This window comes from Chaetodon trifascialis, chromosome 1, assembly GCF_039877785.1.
Source record: "Chaetodon trifascialis isolate fChaTrf1 chromosome 1, fChaTrf1.hap1, whole genome shotgun sequence".
Taxonomy (NCBI): Eukaryota; Metazoa; Chordata; class Actinopteri; order Chaetodontiformes; family Chaetodontidae; genus Chaetodon; species Chaetodon trifascialis.
In genome coordinates, this window is record NC_092056.1 from 20,588,126 (window position 1) to 20,614,797 (window position 26,672).

General features: G+C 42.5%; 4 protein-coding genes across 4 annotated transcripts; 2 read left to right on the forward strand and 2 right to left on the reverse strand.

The window, feature by feature from the left end:
• Nucleotides 1–303: 303 nt before the first annotated feature.
• On the reverse strand, nucleotides 304–4,529 carry LOC139335968 (uncharacterized). Its single transcript, XM_070969794.1, has 10 exons — nucleotides 4,346–4,529; nucleotides 4,190–4,245; nucleotides 3,978–4,104; nucleotides 3,598–3,746; nucleotides 3,305–3,447; nucleotides 3,044–3,206; nucleotides 2,714–2,807; nucleotides 2,512–2,578; nucleotides 2,248–2,321; nucleotides 304–2,146 (listed from the first exon to the last, which is right to left on the reverse strand). Exons 1-10 carry the CDS (start codon nucleotides 4,357–4,359, stop codon nucleotides 1,153–1,155), a joined length of 1,881 nt encoding a protein of 626 aa, XP_070825895.1. The 5' UTR covers nucleotides 4,360–4,529; the 3' UTR covers nucleotides 304–1,152.
• Nucleotides 4,530–7,585: 3,056 nt separating this feature from the next.
• On the reverse strand, nucleotides 7,586–17,795 carry LOC139332075 (E3 ubiquitin-protein ligase AMFR-like). Its single transcript, XM_070963787.1, has 14 exons — nucleotides 17,634–17,795; nucleotides 16,911–17,232; nucleotides 16,729–16,821; nucleotides 16,451–16,615; nucleotides 13,879–14,031; nucleotides 13,067–13,107; nucleotides 12,481–12,613; nucleotides 12,238–12,371; nucleotides 11,550–11,660; nucleotides 11,039–11,235; nucleotides 10,827–10,930; nucleotides 10,207–10,341; nucleotides 9,879–10,069; nucleotides 7,586–9,570 (listed from the first exon to the last, which is right to left on the reverse strand). The coding sequence occupies exons 2-14, from the start codon at nucleotides 17,163–17,165 to the stop codon at nucleotides 9,414–9,416; spliced, it is 1,869 nt and encodes a 622-aa protein (XP_070819888.1). The 5' UTR covers nucleotides 17,166–17,232; nucleotides 17,634–17,795; the 3' UTR covers nucleotides 7,586–9,413.
• A 3,700-nt stretch (nucleotides 17,796–21,495) lies between these two features.
• LOC139336244 (leukotriene B4 receptor 1-like) lies at nucleotides 21,496–22,581 on the forward strand. Its single transcript, XM_070970310.1, has one exon. It carries the CDS (start codon nucleotides 21,496–21,498, stop codon nucleotides 22,510–22,512), a length of 1,017 nt encoding a protein of 338 aa, XP_070826411.1. The 3' UTR covers nucleotides 22,513–22,581.
• A 595-nt stretch (nucleotides 22,582–23,176) lies between these two features.
• Nucleotides 23,177–24,645, forward strand: LOC139336178 (leukotriene B4 receptor 1). Its single transcript, XM_070970180.1, has one exon. The coding sequence runs from the start codon at nucleotides 23,250–23,252 to the stop codon at nucleotides 24,333–24,335; it is 1,086 nt and encodes a 361-aa protein (XP_070826281.1). The 5' UTR covers nucleotides 23,177–23,249; the 3' UTR covers nucleotides 24,336–24,645.
• The last annotated feature ends 2,027 nt before the right edge of the window (nucleotides 24,646–26,672 follow it).

A 26,672-nucleotide genomic window follows, 5' to 3' on the forward strand; every position in this document is an offset into this window, starting at 1 on the left:
AATCTGTTAGCCCTCCTTCAGCCCCAGATTCCCAGCTATCTGCCCAAGCCTCAGCCCCAACTCCCCAGCCATCAAACCTGCAGCCTGCTAGCTTCCAGTTGACATCCCAACCTGCTAACCTCTACTCGGCTAGCTTCCAGCCCACTAGCCACCCACAAGCCAGCTCCCACACTAAACTGGGAATTGAGAATGTGCATATCTAAGAAGTCATCAGTCCCATCAGTACAAGTGAAGTAAAAAGAAATTGCTCATTGTGCCCCAGTAGAAATGTCTCTGAAACAAACATGTCAGGATACTCCAGGGGGAAAAATACAATCAACTTTTATTTGAACTATTTAATGCCAAAGAAATGTGCCTTAATAGTAACATTTGTTTCACTTCTTCCAGAGCACCATTTCATAACCCGTTCATAGAGTAAATATTCCTGTGTTCCTTTCAGTTATGTCTGTCCTGTGGTGAGTGTAATCTACTGCATAAGGGTGATGTGTGTTTCTGAGGAAGCGGCTCAGCAGTTCCAGAGAAGAGTTATGAGGAAGTAATTTCACAACAGCTGATTGTCGAGGCTTGTTTCAAACAGCATTTATGACAATCTGCCAGAAACGGCTCTTCTGTTAACTGCTATTTCACTGAAGTCTTAATACTGGAGGCTGGGTGACTGCACACAGTGTGCTCCTCTCAAATGTATACAACACTTAAATACACTTCCCAGGAGCTAAGTTCATTTATAAGTAACAAACAACATGCCTTAATTGAATCTGATGTAAGATACATGAGCTGACTGCATTTCTTTTGTTCAACATTTGTGGCCAGCACACATTTAAAACTCAAATCAAGTGCATTCTGTCTTTTCAGGGAAACTGTGCAGTCATGTCACAGTGGAGAAAACAATGTCAAATCAATTCATTAAGCATTTGTTAACTGGTCTGGAGCTTTCAATCATCTCTGCTATCATCCTTAAATGTCCATGACAACAAAGCCAACTCCATCTGCAGATAAAGATCATGCGTTGTGATTGAAAGTCAGGTCACAAATGAACATTTACAGTTTGCCATGTCCTCCTCTTCCTCTCTTTCATCTTCTACATTTCTCAGTGTTTATAATCTAAAGGTGCAAAGCAATTGTACAAAAGAAGAATGCATGCAAAAGTCAGTGCTACACACTCTGATAGCCGCTGTCTGTGATCACTGGCATAGACTGAGGAACAGAGATCAAAGAGAGAAAAGGTGTTTGTCCACCCTGGACATTGTTAGTGAAACCTGGGCTGAGGAAGAGTTGAGGCATCTTGGTGGATGGTCCCTCAGGATATTTGCTCATATGTTCCTCTTCCTCACCACTTCTCCTCTCTGAAAACAAAACAGACTGCTCCACTAGATTCTGAAATGCCTGGTAGTTGTCATCCACTGGGGGAAAGCTGTGTGAGCCTGCAGGCACACAGCCGTAGCAGGGGTTTGCATCACAGACAGTGGCCTCTTCAATTTTGCCATTTAGCTTCATGGCACCACCAATCAGCTCATCGGAGCTCTCACACCCGGCCTCAACTCTGGACACAGGATCGCATGACGCAAGTGTGTTTGTGCCACTAGACATGGAGGACAAACTGGAGTCTTCTGCGTATGAAAATCTCCCAGAATCTGCATTACACTGCTGATAGGACATGTCTGTTGGCATTAGAGACGAAACCACTGGTGGGAAAGCAGCAAGTGGACAAGCTGGCACCTGTTGGTCGGCACAGATCACAATGCCCCCCTCACTGGGCTGGTATGCAGTGTTGCAAAGTATTTCAGGCTGCGGCTGGACCTCTGAGCCATCCGCTGTAATCTGATGTGGGAAACTGGGAATGAGGATGGAATAAGTTTTGTTGTCAAAGCCAGATGATCCAGAGCTCATGCCATCAGCTCTGACACCACAAAAGTCATGGGGAGCAGAGAGCAAACCACCATCTCTGTTTAATCCTGTGAGTGGGTTTGCGGTCATAGGAGGTGACACTGGACTTAAATTGGCAAAGACTTTCCCAATTGCATCCTGAACTTCAGCTATGATGTCAACAGGCTCTGTGTTAGCATAGCTGAGACAAGAGGAGCCGGTGCTGATTCCACTGCTTTGCTGATGACTCCCACTGCTCGAGTCTGTCAGTAACCCCTTGGACCTGAATACAGAGGAACTAGTCACTTAAACTGCCATTATAATCACATAGAAATCCTTAAGAAAATGTGTCATATTGTTGATGTCCTGTGCAGCCAGACTGACCATGGCTTGCCGTCATCTGGAACAATTGGCTCAACATACACAGAGGAGATGGCAGGTGCCACAGGCTTCAAGACCTGCAACAAGGAGGACAAAAAGGAAGCATCTGAATGGCTGTTGCTGAAGAACACCAACAACAGATTGTAAGATTTTGTGGATCAAACTTATGGATCATAACTTTAAGTGGAATTACATAAATTAAATGGATGCAACAAGTGAAGGTGCGAGTTTTAGATATTTGGTCATTCACATCAATAGGTGCCTCACCTCTTGCTCACTGGGATGCATATCAAGTTGGGGTTTGGCAACTTTGTCCCACCACTTTGCTTTGAGCCTAAAACCAAATGCACAAATAAAATAACAAAATTACACACACAACACATGAACACAAACGCAGATGTTACCGTGTGAACCTTTAATGGAATTCACTAACAGTGGGCAAAGACAGTCTTTCATCTGCTTGACTTACTTTACATAACAGCCGTATATCGCACCGCTGATGACGGCTGCAGCAGCACTGAGGCCGATGATGACGGCTGAGATCAGGCTGTGCGGGGCGGCGGCTGTGAAGAAGAAGCCATCTTTATTTCCACTTTAAGAGATGCCGTACAGAGCCAGAATTTAGATTACAGCCCGCAAAAGAAACAAATCAAGTAAAAATGAAATTAAAAATGACATGTTTGGGGGGGGGGGGTCCTGGGGGTGAAGCAATGGGCTCACCCATAATAGTGCAGCTTAGATGGATCCTGCCTAATAAATACACAATGTACAGTGTGCTGCATCAAAAGACGACACATACGTGTTGTGAATTCCACCTCTTTGCTGCTGTCACTGAAGAGGCCACTACAGTTGGTATAGCTCTGCACGCTGACCATGTACGTGGTTCTTGGCTCCAAGCGTTCACCGGGTATTTCATAGTAATTAAATCCCTCAAATTTTGCTGGTCGAACAAATTCAGATACCTGCTGTGGAGACACAAGGATCGTACAACCTGACATGATCAAATGTCCGTGTCTGCATGTACATCTAGTGTTAAACGGTGCTGCGACGTTGTCCCCACCTTTTCTGTGTCTCCTTTTCTACGATAAGTCACGTTGAAATCCAAGCTATCACTGAAACTGCCCTCCATGTTTGTCTTCCACATGACTTGAAAGTTCCCGTTGGATTCTTTCACTGAGGTGATCGTTGGCACTCTGGGCTTTACTGCAGGAGAAGGGAGAAAAGAAATGTGAAGGGGAATGTTTCTCAACCTCCGCCCTGTTTCATACCCAGTCAATCTGGGTTTACATCAGTCCCTTTCTGGCACCTGCAGATGTATGCATTTACCAGTAGAAAATGAAGAAGTGAACCTACTGCTCTCTCTGACTCTGATGATTTTGGAGCCCATGTTTTCACCTCCTTTCCAAACCACTGCAGTATGAGTTTCCCCACTAACAAGTATCATCTCAGTAGAGCAGCAACACCGTCCACTGCCACACTGTTTGAAAATGCAGTGCTCGTCCCTGTGGAACACAACATAACACACAACACGCTCTGATGATGTTCAGCACTTACATTTCTGGCCTCTCAGGCTGACTCAGATGATTTTAATATTATATTTTTTCATTATTATTCAGTTGAGTTTAATGAAATGAATCATTGCTATGATTGATTTCTCAACCAAAAACTAATCTAAAATATAAAACACAAGTGGCTCTGTGGAGAAAAACAGCTAGATGAAAACTAGAACTCACCCATACCCGCTGTTGCTCCGCAGAGTCAAATTGTATTCGGCGCAGTTTTGCGCTTCAAAGTCGCAAAACATCAAATCGATGAAGTCGTTGGTACACTTCAGGTTTTGTTCTACTGTATTTTTAACTCCTGCAGGAAACAAGCATTAAAGGATGGTGATTATGAGTCCGTGCATATTGACTATTTTAAAGCTGTCTGTGTCCGCTCTGCGTACCAGAGAAAGCGACCGCAGCCGCAAGGTTTCCGACAAGAAGCAGGACGACAACTCGCCTGAAACACACAACAACACATCATTTCTGTACTTTAAAGCGACAAATAAGATGCTTAAAACAAGACGGACAGTTTCCAACAACCCAAACCATTATGTTACCTGTTAAACTCCATGCTGAAACGAGTTATGATCTTCCAAAACAACAGTCCAACTCAGGCCCGGTCCATCCCATCCGGAGGTGAACTGCTCGCTGCGCTCTGCCTCTCAGGCTTCCTCATTTGGAAAGCTGTGTCGGGAAATGTTGCGCCACCGATTCAGTGGAAGTGCGTCCCACTCCCGTTTCACCAAAGAGACGAAAGCAAGCAACTACGAAGTTACTGTAAAAGGAGCGACCCACATACCAAAATAAGAGCGGGGGAGAGCCGCCTGGACCAAAAGTGGTGATACGTGGTGGTGCTCATCTTTTCTATTGGCACTGCCCACTGCTGCTCTGACGGACTTCTGTCAACTTCATATCCATGTGTTTGATCGTATATCACGTTAATTGTTCACCTGTTAAAGAGAGAGAGAGGCAGAGCGAGCTTCAGGTTAATGTCTACGTCACTGAAAACGTCAACGAGTTTGTTATTAATTTGAAAGTCTTCGACCGGATGTAGCGCTGCTCTATCGTGTTTGGCTACTTTCACGTCGGTTTCATAGTCTGTATCAAGGTGTTATTCATCTATCCAGGGTTTAATTGCATGTTTACGTATTCACTGTGTATTCGCGCCCCAAGAAAGTGACTTGCAATGAGTCTTTAATTGAGTCTCCACGCGCACCAACAGGTTAGGTCAGTAAGTCAACCTGTAGGCTACTCACCTGTGTTTAAACAGATATTCAGGGAGAGCAGATGACAAGGAGGCAAGATGGCAAGAAGTGTGTGAAAGTGTGTGTGAAAGTTCACATAATCAGTAATGATTAGTTATTTATTTATTTAGTTAGTTATAATTAGTTATTAACTTAGTTATCCAAGGATATCTGTATGACTGTGCGTGCAGTTAACAATGTTCACTTTTCAAATGCAGGAGAGCTGCCTTTCACAAAAGAGCTCTGTGTTGCAATTAGTGAAGCTCCTTTGAGTTACTTGTAGCAGCAGTGATGAGTGCAGTGCATGTCGCTCTGGTGCTGGCAGCGATGACTAAAATTGTGTTTGTGTGACACAATCAGTTCCAGAGAAGAGCTCAGAATCAAGAGGTCATTTCACAACCCTGATTGAGCACCAGCTCTGCACGACCGCTGTCTGTTGAGGGTTGTCTCAGAGACAGCATGAACACTGTGGACATTTCCATAGCACACAGTGGCCTCTTCAGTTTTGACATCGAGCTTTGTGGCCCCAGTGACGTCTTCATCAGAGCTCAATCTGACATGACGCAAGTGTGTCTGTGCCACTAAACATGGAGGACAAACTGGAGGCTTCTGCGTATGAAAATCTCCCAGAATCTGCATTACACTGCTGACAGGACATGTCTGTGGTTGGTGGACCAAAGCTTTATCAAGGGCATCCTGAACTCTGGCGTTGTGTCAACAGGTTCTGTGTTTGCAGCCACAGGTTACAGATGCTGAGGGTCACACTGCTGTTGTAGGCTGGACTCCCAGTTCATAGAAATAAACTCACTGCTGGCTCCAATGTTGATGTTTTTGGACTCAACACAGTTGTTCCCTTTCAAAACTGTTGCTGTATGAATCTCCCCTGAAACAAAAACCATCTGGACGGAGCAATGTCACATTCCACCCTGAGGACTACAGAACAAAATGCTTTGATAACATCAAATACGACTGACTCTGATGCTCTATCAAATCCTGCATGTATGACATTCAAAAGGAACTGAATCATGGACACACAAAAAAAGACATCTGTTGAATGTTTTAAACACCTGCATAATTGAATTTAAGACAGCCGATAAAGGTTTGTTTTATCTCCGCAATTGTATCCTTATAGATTATCTTCGTAAACTGTCCATTAATAATTAGCCTTTTTAATTTTATTTAATGACTGTGTACTTGTATATGTGGATGACTCCTATAGTGTGTTCTTGTCGTCTGTTCTTGTTTATTTTTCCTTTTAATGTAAGCTTACATTAGCTAAAACCACAATATCTCAATATATTTCACATGTTTTGTAGTTATGATAGCTTTGACTCTGGACTTACAGCCACTCTACTGTTCCACGTCCAGTCCAGTAGGTGGCGGTAATGCCATTGAACCTGGCTCGATAGCCGCCGGTTATTCAGCCGGTTGGTTACTAGATGGCGCCATTCTCTGTGGTGGTTTCAGAGGCGGTAAGAAGACAAAAAAAAATGTTGTGTGGTGTTAAGATGAGTTTGTATTGCATGTTTGGGAATATGCACCCTTGTCTCCCCCTGTGCCTCCCTTCCTCTGCAGATGTTTGGGGGGGACGCCTGCCTCCGTCTCTGGTGTCTGGTCACAGTAGCGATCAGTGTGGCACTGCCCTGTACTGCGCTCTGGGCGATTCCCACTCACCAGTCTGTCAGGATTCCTCCAGAAATGCTCACTTCTACACTGGTCAGATACAGCACATGATGCCTCTGTTAATTAACAGACATGCAGCAAACAAAACGTGGTAAAAAAATAAAATAAAATTCACTTGTATTTATTTCAAGAGGGCTTTCACCTTACCTCACCTACATTGTGGTGTGGGGGCAAAATGTGAGATCTGGTTAAATAAATGTATTTGGAAAATAGGTTTGCTGTTAAAATCGTAAACAATCTTCATTCATCATCCATAGAAGAGGTGCTCATCACTAACGTAAATCCATCTTCAGTTAATGTGTGTAGAAATGAACTGGCTGCTCAGTCGGATCACTGTGCTGCTCCTGGCCTCTACCTCCAAGAGTAAAGTCTGTTTTATGCTGACAGCCTTCCTCTGCTGTGTCCTGTTCAACTGCATATGGTAGTAAAGTACTGTCAGAACTGGGCCCTGGCAGTAAATATGAAGAAAACTAGTGTCATGATTTTTCAGGTGTTAGGAGAACAAGTACCAGTTTACCATAAATAATCACAGAACCTTGAGTTATACACACCTTCGTATAACCATTACAGCATCAGGGAGTTTCAACACGGCTGTAATTACACTAAAAGAAAAAGCTAGTTATATATGTGACATGCAAATCTTGTTGAGGTACAGGTGAATTTAGTTATGGTGTATTGACTCATAATTTGCCTATGCATCAATCGATCAGTAAAAATACAAAAGGTCCAGTGTTTTGGATACACATCACTGTTGCATTTACAACAGTGTAATCTTGAACTAAGCAGGTCTGCGTCAGTCTGTGATTGGACAATAAAGACAAAGGGGGTTTAAGCACACGTGGGTTCGCTTCAAGGAGGAGGATTAAATTACTGTACTTTGTTAAAAAGCTGTAGAAGCTCTGTTTATTGAGTCTTTTGTATTAACATATTTTACAAAAACTAGATTTACAGAAATTATCCATAACTGAATCATTCTCGATTTAGGCACAAAAATACAGGAAAGCTCAGTTCAAAAAAGTACTTCAGTTTTGATTAAATAAGTAATGAAAGATAACCGATGATTAGGAAAATACATTGTGGATATTAAGAACTGTTAAAGACCTGCATGGACAAACTGGAAATGAAAACTGAACAGTCCAATTTCTCTTCTTTACATTTTGACTCACTGAAATCAAAATCCTATAATGTATCCTCTGAAACAGCGTGAGCAATAAAATAAACACACAATAAAGATCACAACACTTCAGCTTTTAGTGGAAGTTTGTGGGCTGCTCTTTGGGATAAACTGGAAGGAGACAGAAGCACTTGTCTAGATTCATGCACATCTCACCCCACACTGCCCTCGCACTGTAATCACAAGGAACCAGACAGACAGTCTCCACCTTTGTGTCCGTCGATATGTATCAACCAGCTACAGATTTAGTGAAATTTGACGATACCAGAACTGATTCAAGGGCCCAGTCCATGTCATACATCGCTGGACATTAGTGAAATCTATGAGCAGAGGATGATTACGTTCCTCTGTATTATTTTTAAATTAGCACTCCTTAATGTGAGAGGACACAAGCTGCACAAATAAAACACCTGAAAAAGGTCTTCACAAAGACTCACTCAGGATACGTAGAGCTGTTGAGTCAAAGACAGCTGGGCTTGATGTCAAGTCTTGAAAATGTTTTGCTGCTGCTCACTTCTGCTTGAACGAGTGACAAAACGTCTTTGTTACTGTCCAGCAAGTCCAGCTGTAGACTCAATGACGGACACACCAAAGCCCCCTTACGATACTCAGTGGAAAACAATATTTTCTTACTCTGAGTGAACTGCTCATGAACAAAGGTTAATTTAACAAAGACTGAGAGGATGACACTCACTGTACTTGTACAAAATGTAATACATCCCCTTTGTTGCCCATGTATCTCAAGGGAACAATATTAGAAAATGAAGATTTTACCTCCACCCCCTCTTGTTAAATTAAAAAATGCAAAATGTTTGCAATGGGTGATATTACACACTAGATACAGAACCCACGTGGGTCAAAAACACTTTGTTTGCAGCATTATTTTGATAGAAACATTCATATTTGACAGAAAGGCTGACCAATACTAAAGTGACATTCTTACTCCGAGGTAAGAAATAAAAACGTGGTGTTACTTTGCCTACACTTAATTCACAGTTGAAACTCAGAAAAGAATAACACGCAGATACATCAGATGAGTTTCTTCATCCAAAATACGAAGCTTTCTGCCAAGATCAACACAAATGAATACAAAAAAAGTCTGATAAAAGGAAAACAAACAAGGACCCAAAGAGCTTTATCTACTAATGACCCCTTCAAATCCCTCTAAGACTCTGAATGCATGCTCATTTGTGACAGACTTCATTGCAGATACTGACTCCCCACTCAAGCTGGTGGTTATGATGTGTGGCACATGAATAAAGGGCAATGCAACCTTGCATTTCTTGACTTGCACCCATCAATTTATAATATACTCCAAATACTCCAGAATCAGTGAGGCAGAAGCCATTCACAACAGTTCCATGTTATTTAGGTGGCCCGAAACAGTCCGAGGCCATGTCTGCCATGCTTTTTGATTACTGAATAGGTGATGACCATTGACTGTACACCAAAATGGGGGGGGGGGGGGGGGGGGGGGGGATAGCTCTGTGCCTCTTGGGATGACGATGTGGTAGAATCTGCGTATCAGGGAGCAGGGTCTTGTTGATTTTGCATGCGTCTCTCTGCAGCTGCCGCCATGGTTCTACGTCTCAGTGCAGTCAAGTTTAATTCTGGAACAGTGTCCTCCTCCAGTCCAGGCAAATCCTCATCCTGGTCCTCTGGACTCTTGTTCAGATATCTCCTACAGGGAAGTAATGAAGAACTTGTGGTCACAGGAAGAGCAAATGCAAGAAAAGGCTTTTACGCATTTTCATTTGTCTGGTCTGTGTTTACAGAGTGAGATAAACTTGTCTCATAAGGAAAGGTCAGTTTGTGTGGATTGTGCATCATTGTTCAGCTATGATCAATTCAGCATGGTCACACTCCTGACCTTACACATTTGCTCTCAAAAACAACAGCAAGAAAAAACATGTTTTCAACTGAACTTCCTTTCAATGTGAAAAATGGTTTGGTACCAGTTCCTGTGAGGCAGAAAACTGAGGTACAAACCTGCGTGCCTGCTGGAGCATCTCTTCTTTTCTCTGCTTTAACATCTTCTGCCTCTCCTCAGCTGACTTGGAGAAGCGACCTCCTCTCACCTCCATGTTGTCTGACTCACTGAGGCCCTGCTCAGCTGCTCCACTGGGCCCTTCCTGCTCGTCTGGTGAAGGGTTTGCCTGTGTGGGGCCGCGCTCTATGGCCTGAGGAAGGAACATAGACAAAATACTGTGGCAGAATGTTGCATAGGAACATGATCAACATGAACCAGAGAGCCAGGAAGCACCAAAATGACACTGCTATTATCTTTTAACCTTATCTTTCACCCCAGCAGACTGACCTGTGTTGGGAAAGGCACCTGGATACGTCCCTCCAAGATGTTGTCAGTGGTGACCTCCACAGAGCGGGTCAGTTGCAGGTCCTGCATCACCAGGTAGGAGGGCACCTGAGGGAACATCTCCTGGATCTGATGGGCCTGATGACCAGAGGGTACATCAAAGATGAAGAGAGCAACAGAGAAATGACTCAGAGAAATATCATGGAAGGGAGAAGAGCAGAACATAGTAAGTGGAATGGTGGAGTGCTGAATGGTTGACACAAACATAATTTACAAGTATACACCTGCTAAATACTATCAGTTTTTGTTTGTTTTTTTTCAATACACTTAGCATCGTTTGTACAGTTTCTGCTCAATATGTTGGTTAAATAATGAGGTTATCACTATGCCATCAAGCATTTATCAGGAGGTTAAATACCATGTGAGCAAAGTAACGATGTTAAGAGCGTTTGGGCCAAGGTTCACAACCCCGGCTACATTTTGAGGCAATTAACATTTGCTACTCAGTAAGATGGGAAGCAAAGAGTGGGATAAAATGATAGCAGCGTTACCTTTATGCAATCCATGTACCATCTCTCATAAAAACCAACAGGAGTTTCATGAAACTGGAAACATGAACTCACCATGGCCATGAGCTGGGAGTTGTTGGCCTGAGCGATGCCCAAGATATTGGTGGTGTGCATTACTTCCACTGAGAAACTGGGCAGCCAGCTGGCAATGCGAGACCCTGCAAGTAAATGCAGGAATTTTAGAATTCATTGTCACACATGACCTGTCTGATGTAACATTACTCCACCATCACATGCATCCTTGGAAGAGTGTCACACAGACTTACCATCGAAGTGAAAGAAGTGATTGTGTTGGTTGATATGTTGTCTCGCATCTGCAGCTGCTCCAACTGGGCCGATGTTGTCTTCCAAACCCCCACCCTGCTGCTGGTTTCTGGCCTGGCCCCCGTCCCCATTAATGTTCAGGGATGTCCGACATGTTGGACACGAGGTGTCCTGCTCGAGCCATGAGCGCAAACAAGAGCTAGAAACACACACAGACAAAGAAAACCATAACTCATATGAAGTGTTCTGCAGCTGAGCATACAACAGAAATCTATATAACTTATACAAGATTTTGGGCACCAGCCAAACTACAGATGCTGCATTAAAGGGTGGCATAACTGGTTGCCTGCTATTGCTGCAGTCTCTCCTTTAGCCACCTTTATACTTCACTTAAAGATAAACTTTTTCTAAACTAAACGTCTCTAAACTGTAGGTCAGTGGCACCACGAAAAGATCCTTCATGGACTCTACTATACATACAAGCAACTGCTGCTGATTGAAAAAACACTTTACTTGTGAAAGAGATGTCCACAGGGCAGTTTGCGTGCAGTCAACATGGTATCCCAACAGATGGCACAATCGTCATCATTAGCCGCCAGCTCCTCTGCAGTCGCGACAGCAAATCTGCAAATAAAGATCAGAGTGCATGTTGAAACACGTAATGACACAGCAAACAGCCTTATTTCGACACAAAACCATGAGGTCAGCGTCAGCAATGAACGGGAATACCGCTCAGAACTGTGACTGAGGGGCAAAAATTGCCCCAAAGATGTGGGGGAAAAAACCTAATCATACATAAATCCATCATTTCATTTTCATTCAATTCTTTAAATCTCCATTTCCATCTCTAACACACACACTCACACAAACAGAGCTGTTGTTCACACTAAGCTATTGTAACAACACCTGGCAAAGTCCAGGCAATCCTGCGCCTGCAGTCAAGCTGGCTGCTGTGATGGACTGGTACCTCATTAAAAATGAATCTAATCAAATGAAGCCCATTAAATATTGTCATGATCATTATCTGATACTACCATGTAGAGATTGATACTAAAGACTCTTCCTAAATAAAATCTGTGCTGTTGAAAGGCCTCATTTCACATTAAAAACTTGATGCACAAATGACTTTTTGAAAATGCTCCAATTTTTTAGACATTGGGGGTAAAAAAGGAAAAACAATTCACTCAAAATATACAATCACCTGGCTTCCATGTTGTTGATGACACGGAGGTAGTTCTTGTGTCGGCGGACGCGGCGCTGAACCTCATGGAAGAGATACCGCAGCTGCATGAAGATAACCAAGCTTGCCATGGACAGCCAGATGTTACCAAAAAGCTAATGAGAGACATATGGACAGACAAGAGTCAAGATTAGAGTAGCTGAAAAAGAGACAGGGACAGACTCGTGACATCACATGTCAACACCAGTTCCCTCTGTGTCTTACCAGCATATGTATATGGTGAACAAGGTCCAGGAAGAGCATAGCCAGCTCCATGATGAAGTCAGTGTAGTAGACATATGTTCCCTTACTCTCCCAGGTCCCTGGATGGTTCAGATCCCACAGATGAATGGAGTATCTGTGAGGACAGGCACAGCTCTTTCAGTCCATGAGACACCAGTGATATTTAGACAGTATGGTGGATGACTGTCTCTCACTGTTTTCTTAGATGGGGACTGGCAATTCAGACAAAATTCATGCATGAAACAAAGCTGGTGTAAAAGTATTATGGCACACTAACGGGTAACACTGCCACATGAGGGAGCAGATGGAACAGTTCACAGGTTTTAATGTTAGACTACAGATAGTGTATCTATGAATGCCTTAGGTGATTAGAGTTGATTCTGCTACTTGTATAATCCTAACCACCCTCTCTGGGACAAAGAAGCTTTTCACAAGGGTGTAATGGAACCAGAGGAAAACAAATGGCGTTGCTAACATTAGTTTCTAAATCTGCACAAGCCATGTCATCCATTCTGCTGCGGTGTGTGCACGTGCATGCATGTGTGAGGAGGCTTTAAATGGGACTTACCGCATGATGACATGCCCAGTGCGCACAGTCACGAGCAGACACTGAGGACAAAGTTAAAGTTACAGGTGAACGTGATGTAATTCTTAGACTTCAATTTCCATATCTAAAATCCAAAATATGACTGTGGAGCTGAGACTTCAATAAAATCACTATCTAAAGGAATGAGAAAATAATGTTTAAATTGTACAGTAATGATTAAATCTCGCTTTAAAAACAACCCCTTACGGAAACAGCTTTAATAATAATAATCAGGCTTTTTTCCACATTGTAGGAAAAGCACAGTAGTAACTGAAAACATTTTTCCACATGATTCCAGTGCAAGCCATGCTCATGAGGCCACATTCACAATACCTGGGCCCTTGAACTGGCACACCTAAATGAAATACAACAATTATTAATGGTTGAATTTAATTAAAATAATTACATTTGTAGCTTTTCCTGCTATAATGTTTCATGATCTCTTTTAAAATAGTTTTGCAGTGTTTATATTACGGAGTATCAGGGCAACTGCTGGAAGTGTGGCTCAGCTTCACAAAAGACAGTTGTGATACAGCAAAGATCACCGTGAAAACAATTTCATGTGATGGAGGAAGTTCTTCTCGCATGAGGAGGCATCTCCCGCTGTATGGTATAATAATGCAGTATTTGTGCTGTCGGCATCTTTATTTTACCCTTTAATCAGAAAAAACCTGAATCGATCGACGGAATCTAAAACACATTACTGACTTACCCTGCCCTATTTCAGGAGAAGCATGTGAGACAAAATGCTAAAGCTTTAAGAACTATGTGGGCCTAATCAAAAAGGTTCTCACCTCTGCTGCCATAAAGGAGAGGGTGTGCATGCCATGGGTGGCCCCCAGTAGACCACAGACCAGAGCGAGGCCGCAGCAGTCCAGCAGCAGGGAGACCAGCAGACAAAGCACGCGCACATGGCTGTTCATGGGAGTGGAGGGCGAGAAAGAAAGCTGCAGGGGAGAAAATGTGGATTTTGAGTGGATTGTGCTTCTCTCAAAGTTTCTCTCTCTCTCATTACGTGCTTTATGGGGAGGTTTTCCTCGTCTTTTTAAACCATTTTCACGTACAAAAAGCCCACTAACATCTGGCTTTTGTCTTCAGTTGCAAAGGGCACAATCTGCATTCGTTAGCAGGTCAAATGACTCTGCAGTAGTCACGGGTTATTCACTGGCTCCGACTGATCAGCAGTGATGGAAACATGACACCAGGGGAGACGCGGTAATTTTCAATCCCCCCAGACACTGGTGCATAAATAGCCTGGAACATTATTTACTGATTTTTACAGTCAATGGGAAAACAACAGTGATTTTGTTGTTCCTATCATGCAAGATGTAACGCTGGCAAGACAGCGTGGCGAGAGAGATTCTCTTCATTAGAGGGGAATTGTTCAGTCAGTGTTTGAAAGGCAGACTGAAGAATAAGATAAGAAAACGTAAAGCTACAATATTGTCACTGGCCTCTATGCTGCTTCCTACCCATCCCTGTTTTCCAGCATGTTTGTGGTGAGACCAGAAAAAAACAAAAAGACGAAGTCATCAACTGGCATCATCCCAAATCAAAAGAAACAATTTACATCAAGAACAACAGGTTCTTTGTTTACCTGCTCACAGACACACGTGCACAACATGAACCATACCAGGCATTTGTACTTGAGCAACTGAGTGGAAAAAGTGAACTCTACCCTTCCAAATTTTACACAGCCTATTCAAAAATTAAGAAACTCCACACTTACAAACACCCAACACAGCCCTGTGCTGGTAAGCCAATGCTTAAGACTGTAATCTGACAGCTAACATTGTCCACAGTGAATAGATTACAATTTAGGACCCCAAACATTATAAAAATTAACACAGCTGAGCTGAAAGAAATGAATGGATTTCATCAGTTCTGTAAAATTTCAATACCACAAGGTTTTCCCAACACACTGACAATGCAAAACACCTCTCATCAATTTAACCTACATTTGTGATCTTAACCCCAAAGCTACAACCCACAGGAACAAGGAGACAGGAAGGAAGACAACATTACTGACACAACTGACTTCAACCTAAAAAGAACATACATAAATGCATATACTCAAAGTTGGCAGATGGAAACAAAGGCTGGAAGACAGTTAAACATTCGAACACTCAAGCATGTATTGTATAGTATGGAATATTCACACAAACTGGTAAACTGTCAGACCAAGGCAGGCAGAAATGATCTGTGAGCATCGCATCACAGGCAGCATAGTAACTTAATACTGATTTTAAAATTAACTGCTTGCAAAGACGTCATTAAATGTGATATTTTGTTTACCCCAACATGCAGAGCACAATCTGATCCAGAGTATGTCAACATAGTGACGGAAACTGTATCAGTAGCCCAACAAGCAAGTACAAGGAGCTATTAATAGATCCAGAGCTGAAAGCAGTACAGTCACTCTCAGACTTTTGGGGAACACTCACCACACGTTTTAAAAGACTACTTTATAAAAGGTTAAAAGTGCATTAATCAGGTGTCATCAAATGTCAGGCTTTTGGCTATCTTGTTTTACTCTCAGTCCTTATGAGTAACAAGGCAGCCACAAAGAATGCAGGTCTAGTCCAATCATGTTTACTGTGTAGCATAAATAAGAACAGGTTTCATGCAAAAGCATTTAGACCTATTATTAGACTCTATTAATACCCTGATTCTTACAGCAAAGAGACAAAACTTGTTACAAATGTACACTTTTGTGATTAAGATATTTGTGTGATTTGCATAAATCCCTATAATTACTGAATGTCATACTGGCCATTTCCAATGGCTGCATCTACGGAAGAATGGTCATGCAGTGGTCACATAACAAAAGGATTGGTATACTGTTTCTAATTGACATTTCTGAAGTTATGCATGTGTCCTGTCCTAACAAATAAGAGCTCAAAGAGCTTTTAGGCTCAAGGTCCAAATTATCTCCAGGTACCCATGACGACAGGGTCCTTTACCATGACATATCTACTTCACAGATATTTCCTCTCAAGGCAGAAAGGAAACACTTTTAAATGAACCTTAAGATCGCTAAAATCACTAAGACTATGACAGAAAATCAGGTGTTGTCTTATTTCTGTTATGTTTGTATTGATTAGTTACAATATGACCTGTTTTGTATTGTCTGATTGGTTGGATGAAAATTGGGTACAATATTATTTTGTTGTTGTGGCTATTCTCAGTTGAAATGGATTGGAACATTGTGATTTGAGCATGTTTGGAACAACAACACATTCATGTCAGTAATTCTACAAATTTGGTTTATCGTCCTGGCCTGTACTACCACAACAACTAGTCATAAACCATGCTTTGATGCACTAGATAGAGTGAAAGAAGAATGGTATAGTTTACAATACTTACATATTCAAATCGGTCTTTGCAGAGCTGCACCATGAGGTGAAGAAAGACCAGGGCAGAGAACCACAGACACCACATGACCACCTCCTCCACTGTCTGTACGTTCAATACTCCAAAGATGAAAATGAACTTGTAGAAGATGAAGTTCCAGAACTTATCTTTCAGGTGCTGATGAACAAACACAGATCAAATGAAATGCCTTTTTCTGATGGCAGTTAATAATGCCATGCGTGAAACTAGCTGTATTTATCATTTTAATACTAGTAAAGACACAGACTCACCTGCTTCTCACTGACTCTCAGAGGGCCAAACACGACAAACTGGATCATTTTGGCGATTAACATCAAAGAGCAGCAGAACGTGTTGACTAGGACCTGGGGAAGTACAGAGGAAACAGTGACAATCACTTCTTGCAACAATATCATCACAAGTAATGCAAAGTCCTAAACTGGGAGAGACTTACCCATACAAAAAGACTGTCAGTGACAAGATACCACAGGACAGTGGTTGCCAATTCTGTGTTACTTATATCATTGTTTAGATGTTCAAGATCAACTTCAGAGGGAGCTGGTGTTTCATCAGTTTCCAAGGCCCCAAACCCCGGGTCAGTCACAGTGGTGTAAGCACTGAAGATGCTGCCAGCAAGCAAAGCCACACTCAGTGCCGTGTAGGTCTGTAGGCTGGGCCAAGGAAACCTCTCCAAAAACATCAGAGGCATTGCAAATGTTTATTGTCCACTCAACTTCCGAAAATGGTGTCTGGCTCGATCCAAGACCTCAAACAACCTGTGAGGGCAGAGGCGAGTTAGCCAGCGTTGACCAAACTTTGCTAACTGACGTAAGCTAATCTAACGTACTTTCGGCTCTTTAGCAGGGCTGTCTTCACGTTAGCTCAATACAGCTGACAAAGATGCAAATTACTCCCGAAATTAACTGCCTTTGGTGAAATCTATTGGATTAAAGCAGCTAAATAAAATGAAAACCGTGAACCAGCGACCAACCTGTCTTATATTAATGTCCTTGTAGGGTTAACGCTAAATAAAAAGGAGTTCACGCCCCTAACATGGGCAGTTAGCCTTTTACCTGGCTTACGTTACCTAATACTAGCTTACTTGTCAGCTAATATTAGCTACGTAGCTAGCCACTGTTAGCCAATACCACATATCACGAAATAAGTCGTCACTTACAGTTTGTAACAAAAGTAGTCAAACACAATAACCAACGTCCCTCGTTGTATTCAGTGTTGTACTTTTAGTGCATCTGCACTAAGCGCATCGTAGTTGACGACATCGTCGTGTTTATTTCACCGAGCAGGCAGCTGGTTGACGGAGGCTTCCTCTTCTTCTTTTGGGACGTTTAACGGCAGGTAGAGGCCTGTGTGTTGCATTACTGCCACCATTTGGAGTGAGCTCAGTCCTACACTATCCGGGTTTTCTTACCCGTCCTGTTTTCCTGAGGAAGCTGACAAAACATCTTTTGTCCTGTCCACTTCCAGCATACTACAATGTGCTCTTTGCTCCTGCTCCTGCAATCTTTTCAATTTTCCATCATGTCCTGCCTCTCTGATACATATTTAGGGCAACTAAGAAGCACCTGGTCTACAGTTTGTGGCACCGGACAAGGTTCACAAAGACCAGTTAGATGCTTTGCTGTAGCCTAATGTGAGGATGGGCCGTTCATATTACTGCATCCTATCCAGCCATAACGTCTTTTCTGTTACCTCCCTGATTTCTCACAATACCCACTATATTTGAGGTGAATGGAAATGGTTTCTCCTTATCTCTTGATCTCAGTGCTCTTGCCACACTTGAAAATTTTCTCACAAAACGTCCCCCCTTAATTTTCAAAGTTTGAGATGGTTGTTCTCCTTTTCTAACAGCTTGTTTGGTTAGTTTGTCCATCACCCAGAATTCCCATATTAAGCAGAGACCTAAACTAATCTGATCTCACCTTGGTTCACTCTTGAATGTATTGCCATTTTATCGAATAGTAAAACCTGGCAGTTACTGCATGCACCTGACTTAAGACTAGAATTTAGTTTGGTTTGATTTGTCCAACCTATTGTCAAGGCACCAAAATGGCAAACATTTGAACAGTATACACGCTTACATATTTCAACCCCATGGTGAGGAAATGAAACTGCGTTATAATGAAACTGCACCTGTGGCATGGTGGAACAGGTGGTACTAGAGGGTCCTGGGGTTCGAATCTCACTGTGGGCGCTGGGGACGTGCCCTCCACCTTGCCTCCGGTGCCCGCTGCTCGAGGAAAGGGGCCTTTCTGTGTGGAGTTTGCATGCTCTCCCTGTGTACACAACCTGCATGCTTACAGTCCTTGTAATTATAAAGCCCACTCATTAAAAGCCCACTTTTATTTACTTCCATTTGAAGTAATTAAAAATCTACAGTTTCTATAAACCATACAGGGATTATGCAGGCTATCTCACAACTGGACAAATGTCCTTCATATTCCCTCCCTGTAGGTCTCCTGTCGCTGCATCTCCTGTCCAGCCAAAACTTGATTTTGGTGTTCTCTCCCTTTCCCAGCAGACCTGTAGCACTTTTTGGTTGAGTGACCAGCTGCATAACCTCTGCAGTTCATCCAATAGTTTATAAGGAGTTGTTTTCTGGAGAAACACAGTGACATTGTGACCAACACCTGAGAGCTTGGGTACAGTTTTTGATGCAGATCCATTAACCTAATTAAAGCTCCATATATATTTCAGCCAAGGAGGTGTTGTGGAAAAATGTGTTTGGGAGAATCTGAAATAATGTCAGAGATCCAGGGTTTCCTTATGTTAATCAAAATCCTGTTACAGCCTAGAAAACTAGTTGACAAGCTGAGATGAAAGAAGTTTTTAAGAATATCTAGGAAATGCTAGACAATTCTTTTTAGGATCAGGTATTCTTGGTTTATTGTTGTTGCAATAAAAACTGGAGGGGAAAAAAAAGAAAGAAAAAAGAAAACTTCACTTCACCCCTCAAGACAGTCTACTCTGGATAGCAGAGATATTTTAACCTCTATTGTTTCTGGAGACCCAAGGTTTTTTTTTATCTTCTCATCCCCCTCTCTTAAATCTTAGAAACCTGGTTGGGTGGGACCACAGACCATGTATAAGGACCAGTTCTAGGACCAGCAGGCTAAGCAACAACTTCTTCAGCAGTCACCTTTCTCTGCTTCATGGTGGTGGTCTCCATCTTTCATCCTTTAGCATTTGTGTTTTCAGTGCAACCAAAGGCGATGCTAACATGGCAAGAAAATGGTGATAACTTGATGTCACAGGAATCACAAGGCTCAGTGTGACTACAGTCTCTCCCACTGGTGGTTTGTCATCTTTTGCTCCTGCATTTCCATTTGTAAGTTATTCCTTCCTGCTGCTGTCAGACTTTATATTTAACACTGCTCCCAGTGAACACACACCCAGGCTGACAAATTTTACTCATTTGGATGAACTTTCAACTCATCATTCAACTCTCAAACAAACTGTGTGTGACACTGAATTTCAATCGCATGGCTCATTTGTCAAAAATATGCATGTGAAAAAAGAAAGAACATTTCACAGTAGGTGCTTTTCATCAGCCATCACATCTGCTGTGACATCCCCAGTTTGGATGTGGCCAAACACTGAACATGCTTGCAAGTGAAACGGTCAGTTTTTAAGCCACACACCCAGCTTCAAGAAGAATTCGGAAATAACTTGAATGGATTCTTAAACTGTTGTATCACAAAGGCAGATTACAATATGATGTAAAGAACCAGAGGTGGAGCTACGTGGAGCTCTGACAAAATAAGACCATAAGATGTTAATAGCAGGTCTCCATCCACTTTATAGTGGGGCGCAGATCGCTTGCCCCAGGAGCAGTAAATGCTAAAACTGAAACTGAAAGCATAATCAATGTCTGTAGCTCCACCTTTAGCCTATCACAAGATGCATGGAAGATAATGGGAAAACACTGCACTGGTCTTCCAATCAGAAGCTTTTCAATGGAAGGACCTCATTAGAAAATGAACATTACTTCAGACATTTCCTTCACTACATAGAGTACAATACAGGGATATAACGACGGAAAAGGGGGTTAGACCAAAGTTTCCATTTGGTGCTCTGGAGTCAGGAATTATTCTGACTGAATCAGTGACGTGGTAAGTTATGGTAATTATTAACTGTTCCAGCAGGTGACATCCATGCAATAGAAGGAGTTGACAAGAGTCCAAAGTTAAGGTGCATGGGAGCGTTGTTGTAAATGCAAATGTAACAGTTACTTGCTTAACCTTCCATCTCAGAATGAATGAATCATGTAAAAACTAGATTTCTTTTGTGACAAGGACTGTTTCAGCTGGACTGTTGCAGTAGGTAGTGTGATCTGTCTCCTATTGTTTTCCATTATGCTTCATGATATCTGTGATTTCTCAAAGCACAGGTGACATTATGACATTAGTGTCTGCTGATGGTGATAACCCATGGAGAAGAGAAAGACTGCTTGCTTTTAGAGAAGAATACAAAGTGATGTATTATGTATTCGTTGCTGCAGAGAGCCATAGTGAAAGTTGCTAAGCAGCCACAGTCTTCTGCTGGGTCACAGCCCAACTGAGCTGTAGGAAACAAACAAAACAGATCAATTGTTAAAAAAAATTGATTCTGATACACACGCTTTAGCAGAAAGTGGCAGTGATGCACATGATGCCAGAGATCAAATATCTCAAAGATACACGAGGTGAGTGAGAGTGACAGCAGAGTCCTTCAGAAGCCGATGTTTGGCCAGTGATTTGGATAAAAAGAACCAGAAAAGGAAAAAAAGATCTTTAATTTTTTTGTTTGTCATGCAAACTTGGCAGTAATCAAACATACTGTTCTCAGCAGATCAGCTGTCTGCAGCAGATTGATCAGTTTCTGGTGCCTGTCCCTGCATAAATCACATCTATGGCTCGATGGGTCCCATGAGAAACCTGGTTCATGTTCAAATTATCCATAAAGGGAAGTGAAGACTTGCTTGTGCAGCACTTTGTTTTTCTTTTCATGCAGACATCACTGTCAGCACATACACTTGCACGATGAACCACTCAACCGAGCTGTCGCCTTCAGAGGAAACGGTCCCTGAGGAGTTCGACGGTGGGACCGCAGTAGCTTGTGTGATCCTGGGTCTGTCCTTCCTGGTTGGAGCTCCAGGGAACCTGCTGGTGATCTGGACTATCCTGAGACACGTCAAGCAGCGCTCCCACACTGTGGTGCTCATCTTGCACCTGGCTGCTGCAGACCTGCTGGTCGTCATCACGCTGCCTCTATGGATCTACTCCCTGGTAGACACCTGGGTGTTTGGAGAGGCTTTCTGCAAGGCCTTGGTGTACATTGTCAGTGTGTGCATGTTTAGCAGCATCTTCTTCATCACTCTTATGGGTGTGGAGCGCTTTTTAGCCATCTGTCATCCATTTGGGATGAGGCGCTGGAAGACTAAGAGCGTTATGAACAGATGTCTTGTGCTTTTGTGGCTTCTTGCTTTGCTTTTAGGAGTGCTTACTTTACTGGCACAGCCTGTGGAAGAAAGTGAAGGAAGTGAGCAGTGTTTCATCAGGGAATTCAGCTCTGTGACTCAAGCGGTCATCTTGTTATGTCTGGAGACCTTGGGAGGATTCGTAGTTCCTTTTATCATCCTTATCATCTGTTACTGTCTAGTAGCTGCCGAGCTCAGAAAGATGAGTTTCAACTCCAAACAGAAATCCTTGGTTCTTGTTCACGCTGTGGTGATCGCCTTCACTCTGTGCTGGTTGCCTTACCATGTCATCAACATTATTGATCTGGTTTGCATCCTATCAAGCACTGAACATGAATGTGTGCCGAAGAGCATTGTCTTTAGCTCTGGTGCCCTTGTTTTCCTCAGCAGTTCAGTGAATCCTGTGTTATACGTCCTCTTCGCGAGGAACTTACGAGGGAGTCTCAGGGAGGCTCAACTGGTCAAGCTGTTCCAGGAAATGGCAACTCAGACCAACAAACTCAGGGAGCTGGTAGTACAGCAGCAGACTGGCCAGAGGGCAGCAAATACACAGATAGAGCTGATGTCTGCCTCTGTGTGAAAAAGACTGAATCTGTCTTCCTCTGTCTGTCTACTTCTGCTGTTAATTGACGGACTCCATTATGAAGGCCTATGTGTGATTTAAGCTTTTGAAAGCCTGTGCGCCACATAGTAAAAATAGTGCTGAGAACGGTAATTGTGATTATTAACACACACCATGCCCTCCTATCCTTGTTTCACATTTACCCTCAGATGTCAGTGCGAGCCAGCACAGGATTGCAATCTTTATGTGTTTCTCAATTTTGATGATAATTTATTGCTGCATAGTTTAAAAGTTTGAAACATGTTTCTGCCACTTTTTAAGACCCCATGTTACATTGCCTGTATGAGAAGCAAGGTTTTGTTCCATTGGAAGAATATGTTTTCCATATAATTGAGATTTTCTGTACACCATGGAAGTTTTAAAATATCATTATTTTATGTATTTTGTTATTGTATCAAAGAGTCGTTCCCACATTTACTCTCTGGTGTAAGTTTTCATTTTCATTTTAACTTACCTGAAAAACTTTTTTTCTAAATCTTTTTGACCACATGTTTCTTTTTTTACCCTAATCTATGACCTGAGGTGAAAAATGAACCCGTGACGCACGCATGAATCACCTCGCTGTGTCTCAAATATCCCTGTGAGGTAAACCCTTTCCTGTGCTGTCTATTCTTAAAGGGAAGTGAAGACTTGCTTGTGCAGCACTTTGTTTTTCTTTTCATGCAGACATCACTGTCAGCACATACACTTGCACGATGAACCACTCAACCGAGCTGTCGCCTTCAGAGGAAACGGTCCCTGAGGAGTTCGACGGTGGGACCGCAGTAGCTTGTGTGATCCTGGGTCTGTCCTTCCTGGTTGGAGCCCCGGGGAACCTGCTGGTGATCTGGACTATCCTGAGACACGTCAAGCAGCGCTCCCACACTGTGGTGCTCATCCTGCACCTGGCTGCTGCAGACCTGCTGGTCCTCATCACCCTGCCTGTATGGATCTACTCCCTGGCCCAGTCCTGGGTGTTTGGAGAAGCCTCCTGCAAGGCCACAGTCTACGTGATCAACGCCTGTATGTACAGCAGCGTTTTCCTCATCACTCTCATGAGCGTGGAGCGCTTTGTGGCTGTGCGCTATCCCTTTGCCTCAATTGACTGGAAGAGGAAAAAAGCTTTGAATAAAGTTCTGCTGGCTCTGTGGACTGTTGCATTCTTGTTCAGCATACCTGTCATCCCAACTCAGATTGTAGACAAGGATCCTGTGGGGGAGCACTGTCTGTACCGGTCCTACACCTCTGTGACCCAGGAGCTAATGTGTGTGCTGTTAGAAACACTTGTGGGCTACATACTACCCTTCTCCATTCTCGTGGTTTGCTATGGCTGCCTGTGCAGCCGCATTACTCAGATGAATTTCAAGTCCAAGCGCAAGTCCACAGTCCTGATTGCCAGTGTAGTGGTTGTGTTTGCTATTTGCTGGACGCCTCATCACATAGGAAACATCCTCTCAGTCATCATCCTGGCCACTGAGAACTCCTTCCCCAACACAGCAGGAAATCTGGAGAGTGTGAGAAGCACCACAGCGTTCATCGCTGGAGCCATGGTCTTCATCAGCAGCACTGTTAATCCCATCCTCTACATGTTCGCAGCTCGCTCCTTCAGGAGCTCCATGCGTGACACCGGCATCCAGAAGCTCTTCCGCCACATCTCCAGCACCTCCCCTGGTGAGGGCAATAGAGAGGTGTCCTTTGTGTCCAAGAGACACAGCAATCAGACCGACAGTTCAAAGTGTGTGTCAGAGTCACAAGACCAAATGGACATCTTAATAAAAATGTGTGAAAACAATCCATCCTGATGTTGAAATGTATGTTGTCTGTGCTGTGTGATGCTGTGTAGATATTCTTGTTTATACTGTGTGGATTATTTTGATGAAGGAAATTTTGCCCGCAATGAAGCTCAGTTCGTATGAAATGACAACAGAACAGGAAGTCAGTTTTTCTGTGCGATAAATGTCCAACTGTAAATAACCTGTTTTACATGGTTGTTTTTTTTAAGTTTTATATGTCTCTTTAAATGTTGAACATATATTTATAAATGCTATATATTATGAAGTCTGATTTATGCCATATTGTATTCATAAAGAAAACAATAAATAATTCTGTATGCATTACAGATGTCTCAATGTAAGTTTTGCAAAAAATATAGCATTTTTTAATCATTTTATTGATGCCAACAAAGGGAAATTGTATTGATTATGTTACAGATTCTGTTCAAGAATTGCTTTAATTGTCTGTCAAGTGTGGGAACATAATTAGACAAAACACACATTTTCATCTAGTAATCCTGTGGAAGTGTCTTCTTTTTACATTTTTGCCACAGAGAAATATTTCGCTCACAGCTTTGCCTTTCTTGATGGACGCTAGACTTCAGATAAGGCTGAGATGAGACTTTAAGATCTTGTCAATCTTGCCGTCCCTTTATGTGCCGGAAAACTGTAACGTCCCTCAAACAGTCTGATTGTGAATTCATGTAACAAAACTGTTCACAATTCATCTAATGCCTTTTTTTTCTTATTTATGACTACTGTAAAAATGGTTCTCACTCGTGACAAATTAGCTGACAATTGTCCTGGTATTCCACTACAGACGACAGTCATGCTTTCGACTTCCTCTCGATGAAAAGATTGCAAAATGAAAAACTGCTTGTTCCCTTTGTTGAGCAGCAAAAAGCGGAATCATGTCTTAATGTTTGTCACAGTCTCAAAAAAGGGTTCAGCATCAGCTTATTTACTGATATGTCTAAATACATATCTAGACATTCATAACAGACTTTTATCATAGCATATTAAGTGTGTCTGTTGCCCTGAGTACACAAAATGTGCTCTCACCAGCTGACACAACCAGTAGATGGCAGTGGAGCTGTGTTTTTAATAATGGAGTTTTGACACCCTCTCAGTGTCTACAATGGGCGAGAGGCGGGGTACACCCTGAACCGGTCGCCAGCCGATTGCAGGGCCACATGCAAGGACAAACAAACATTCACACTCACATTCACACCTAAGGACAATTTAGAGTCATCAATTAACCTAATGAGCATGTTTTTGGTCTGTGGGAGGAAGCCAGAGTATCCGGAGAGAACCCACGCATGCACAGGAAGAACATGAAAACTTCACACAGAAAGGCCCCGCCTGACCCGGGGATTGAACCGGCAACCTTCTTGCTGTGAGGCACGCGCACTACCTGCTGCGCCACCGTGCAGCCCTGTCATAATAATAATAATCTTTATTATTGCTAATCCATTGTAGGTCTTTTTTCAGTGAATCTATCCACTGATTTCACTTGATAAGACTGAAAACCACATCAGGTTGACACACATCGTAACAATGAGTAACCAAGGTTCAGGTCTTTCCCAGCAGTTTAGAGCAAACTGTATGTAAGTGTAGTTCTTGACATACAGTGTAAATTAAAATGTACAAGTTTTGGGGGGCAAAATTTCAAACATTTTGAACAAGTGACTTTCCATCCTTCTGTAACATCAGTATGCTGTGTTAAATGCTATGAGATGGCTCACTGTGAACCCAGAGTGAGAACTCAGAGTGAACCCGTTGTGACAGTGCTCGCTGAATATTAGTGAGTCACAATTATCTTAACTGTTACAGTGGAAAATTACATAGAGCAAGAGAGGTGTGACAAAATACATACATGTCAGATAAGATCACACAAGAAAACATAGCTGACCCTGAGACATGCTGCTTTTCTCACAGAATAGGGAAGTACTGTTTGAAGTGTACTGTTTGCCTTTCATTATGAGTACACTCTTACAATACAATCAACACTTTGTCCTTTATGTTCTGAATGGTTTTCATATTTTAGTAAGTAATAAAATATTGATGAATAATTAGCTAAAAAAGGTGAAAAATAATATAGGCCACCCATATACCCTTATCATTTAACATACTGTAATCTCTCAGGGTCGCAGTAAATTGGCCACTTTTTCCCTTTAAAAACCTGCCTCGCAGTTATCCTGCAGTATAATCAATCGCATTGAAAAAAAGAAATCAGATTACTGTAATCAGGAGCTTCCTCCAGATAAAAGCACCCACAGGACAGGAGCTGCCAAAGGGATAACTGAGCCATGAATCCTGGCAATCCTTAAAGTTCACTGAGAAGTGTTGGTTGACGCTGTTTTTGCC

Excerpts from the sequence above, each read along its gene's own strand:
- LOC139332075 (XM_070963787.1), bottom strand. The coding sequence starts at position 17,165 with ATGCCTCTGATGTTTTTGGAGAGGTTTCCTTGGCCCAGCCTACAGACC. Across the intron at positions 16,616-16,728 it reads TGAGAGTCAGTGAGAAGCAG|CACCTGAAAGATAAGTTCTG; the intron begins GTGAGTCTGTGT and ends TTTGTTCATCAG. Across the intron at positions 13,108-13,878 it reads TCTCCTTTATGGCAGCAGAG|TGTCTGCTCGTGACTGTGCG; the intron begins GTGAGAACCTTT and ends CTTTGTCCTCAG.
- LOC139336178 (XM_070970180.1), top strand. The coding sequence starts at position 23,250 with ATGAACCACTCAACCGAGCTGTCGCCTTCAGAGGAAACGGTCCCTGAG.
- LOC139336244 (XM_070970310.1), top strand. The coding sequence starts at position 21,496 with ATGAACCACTCAACCGAGCTGTCGCCTTCAGAGGAAACGGTCCCTGAG.
- LOC139335968 (XM_070969794.1), bottom strand. Across the intron at positions 3,448-3,597 it reads CATCAGAGTCAGAGAGAGCA|TAAAGCCCAGAGTGCCAACG; the intron begins GTAGGTTCACTT and ends CTTCTCCTGCAG. Across the intron at positions 2,147-2,247 it reads CCAGATGACGGCAAGCCATG|GTCCAAGGGGTTACTGACAG; the intron begins GTCAGTCTGGCT and ends CTCTGTATTCAG.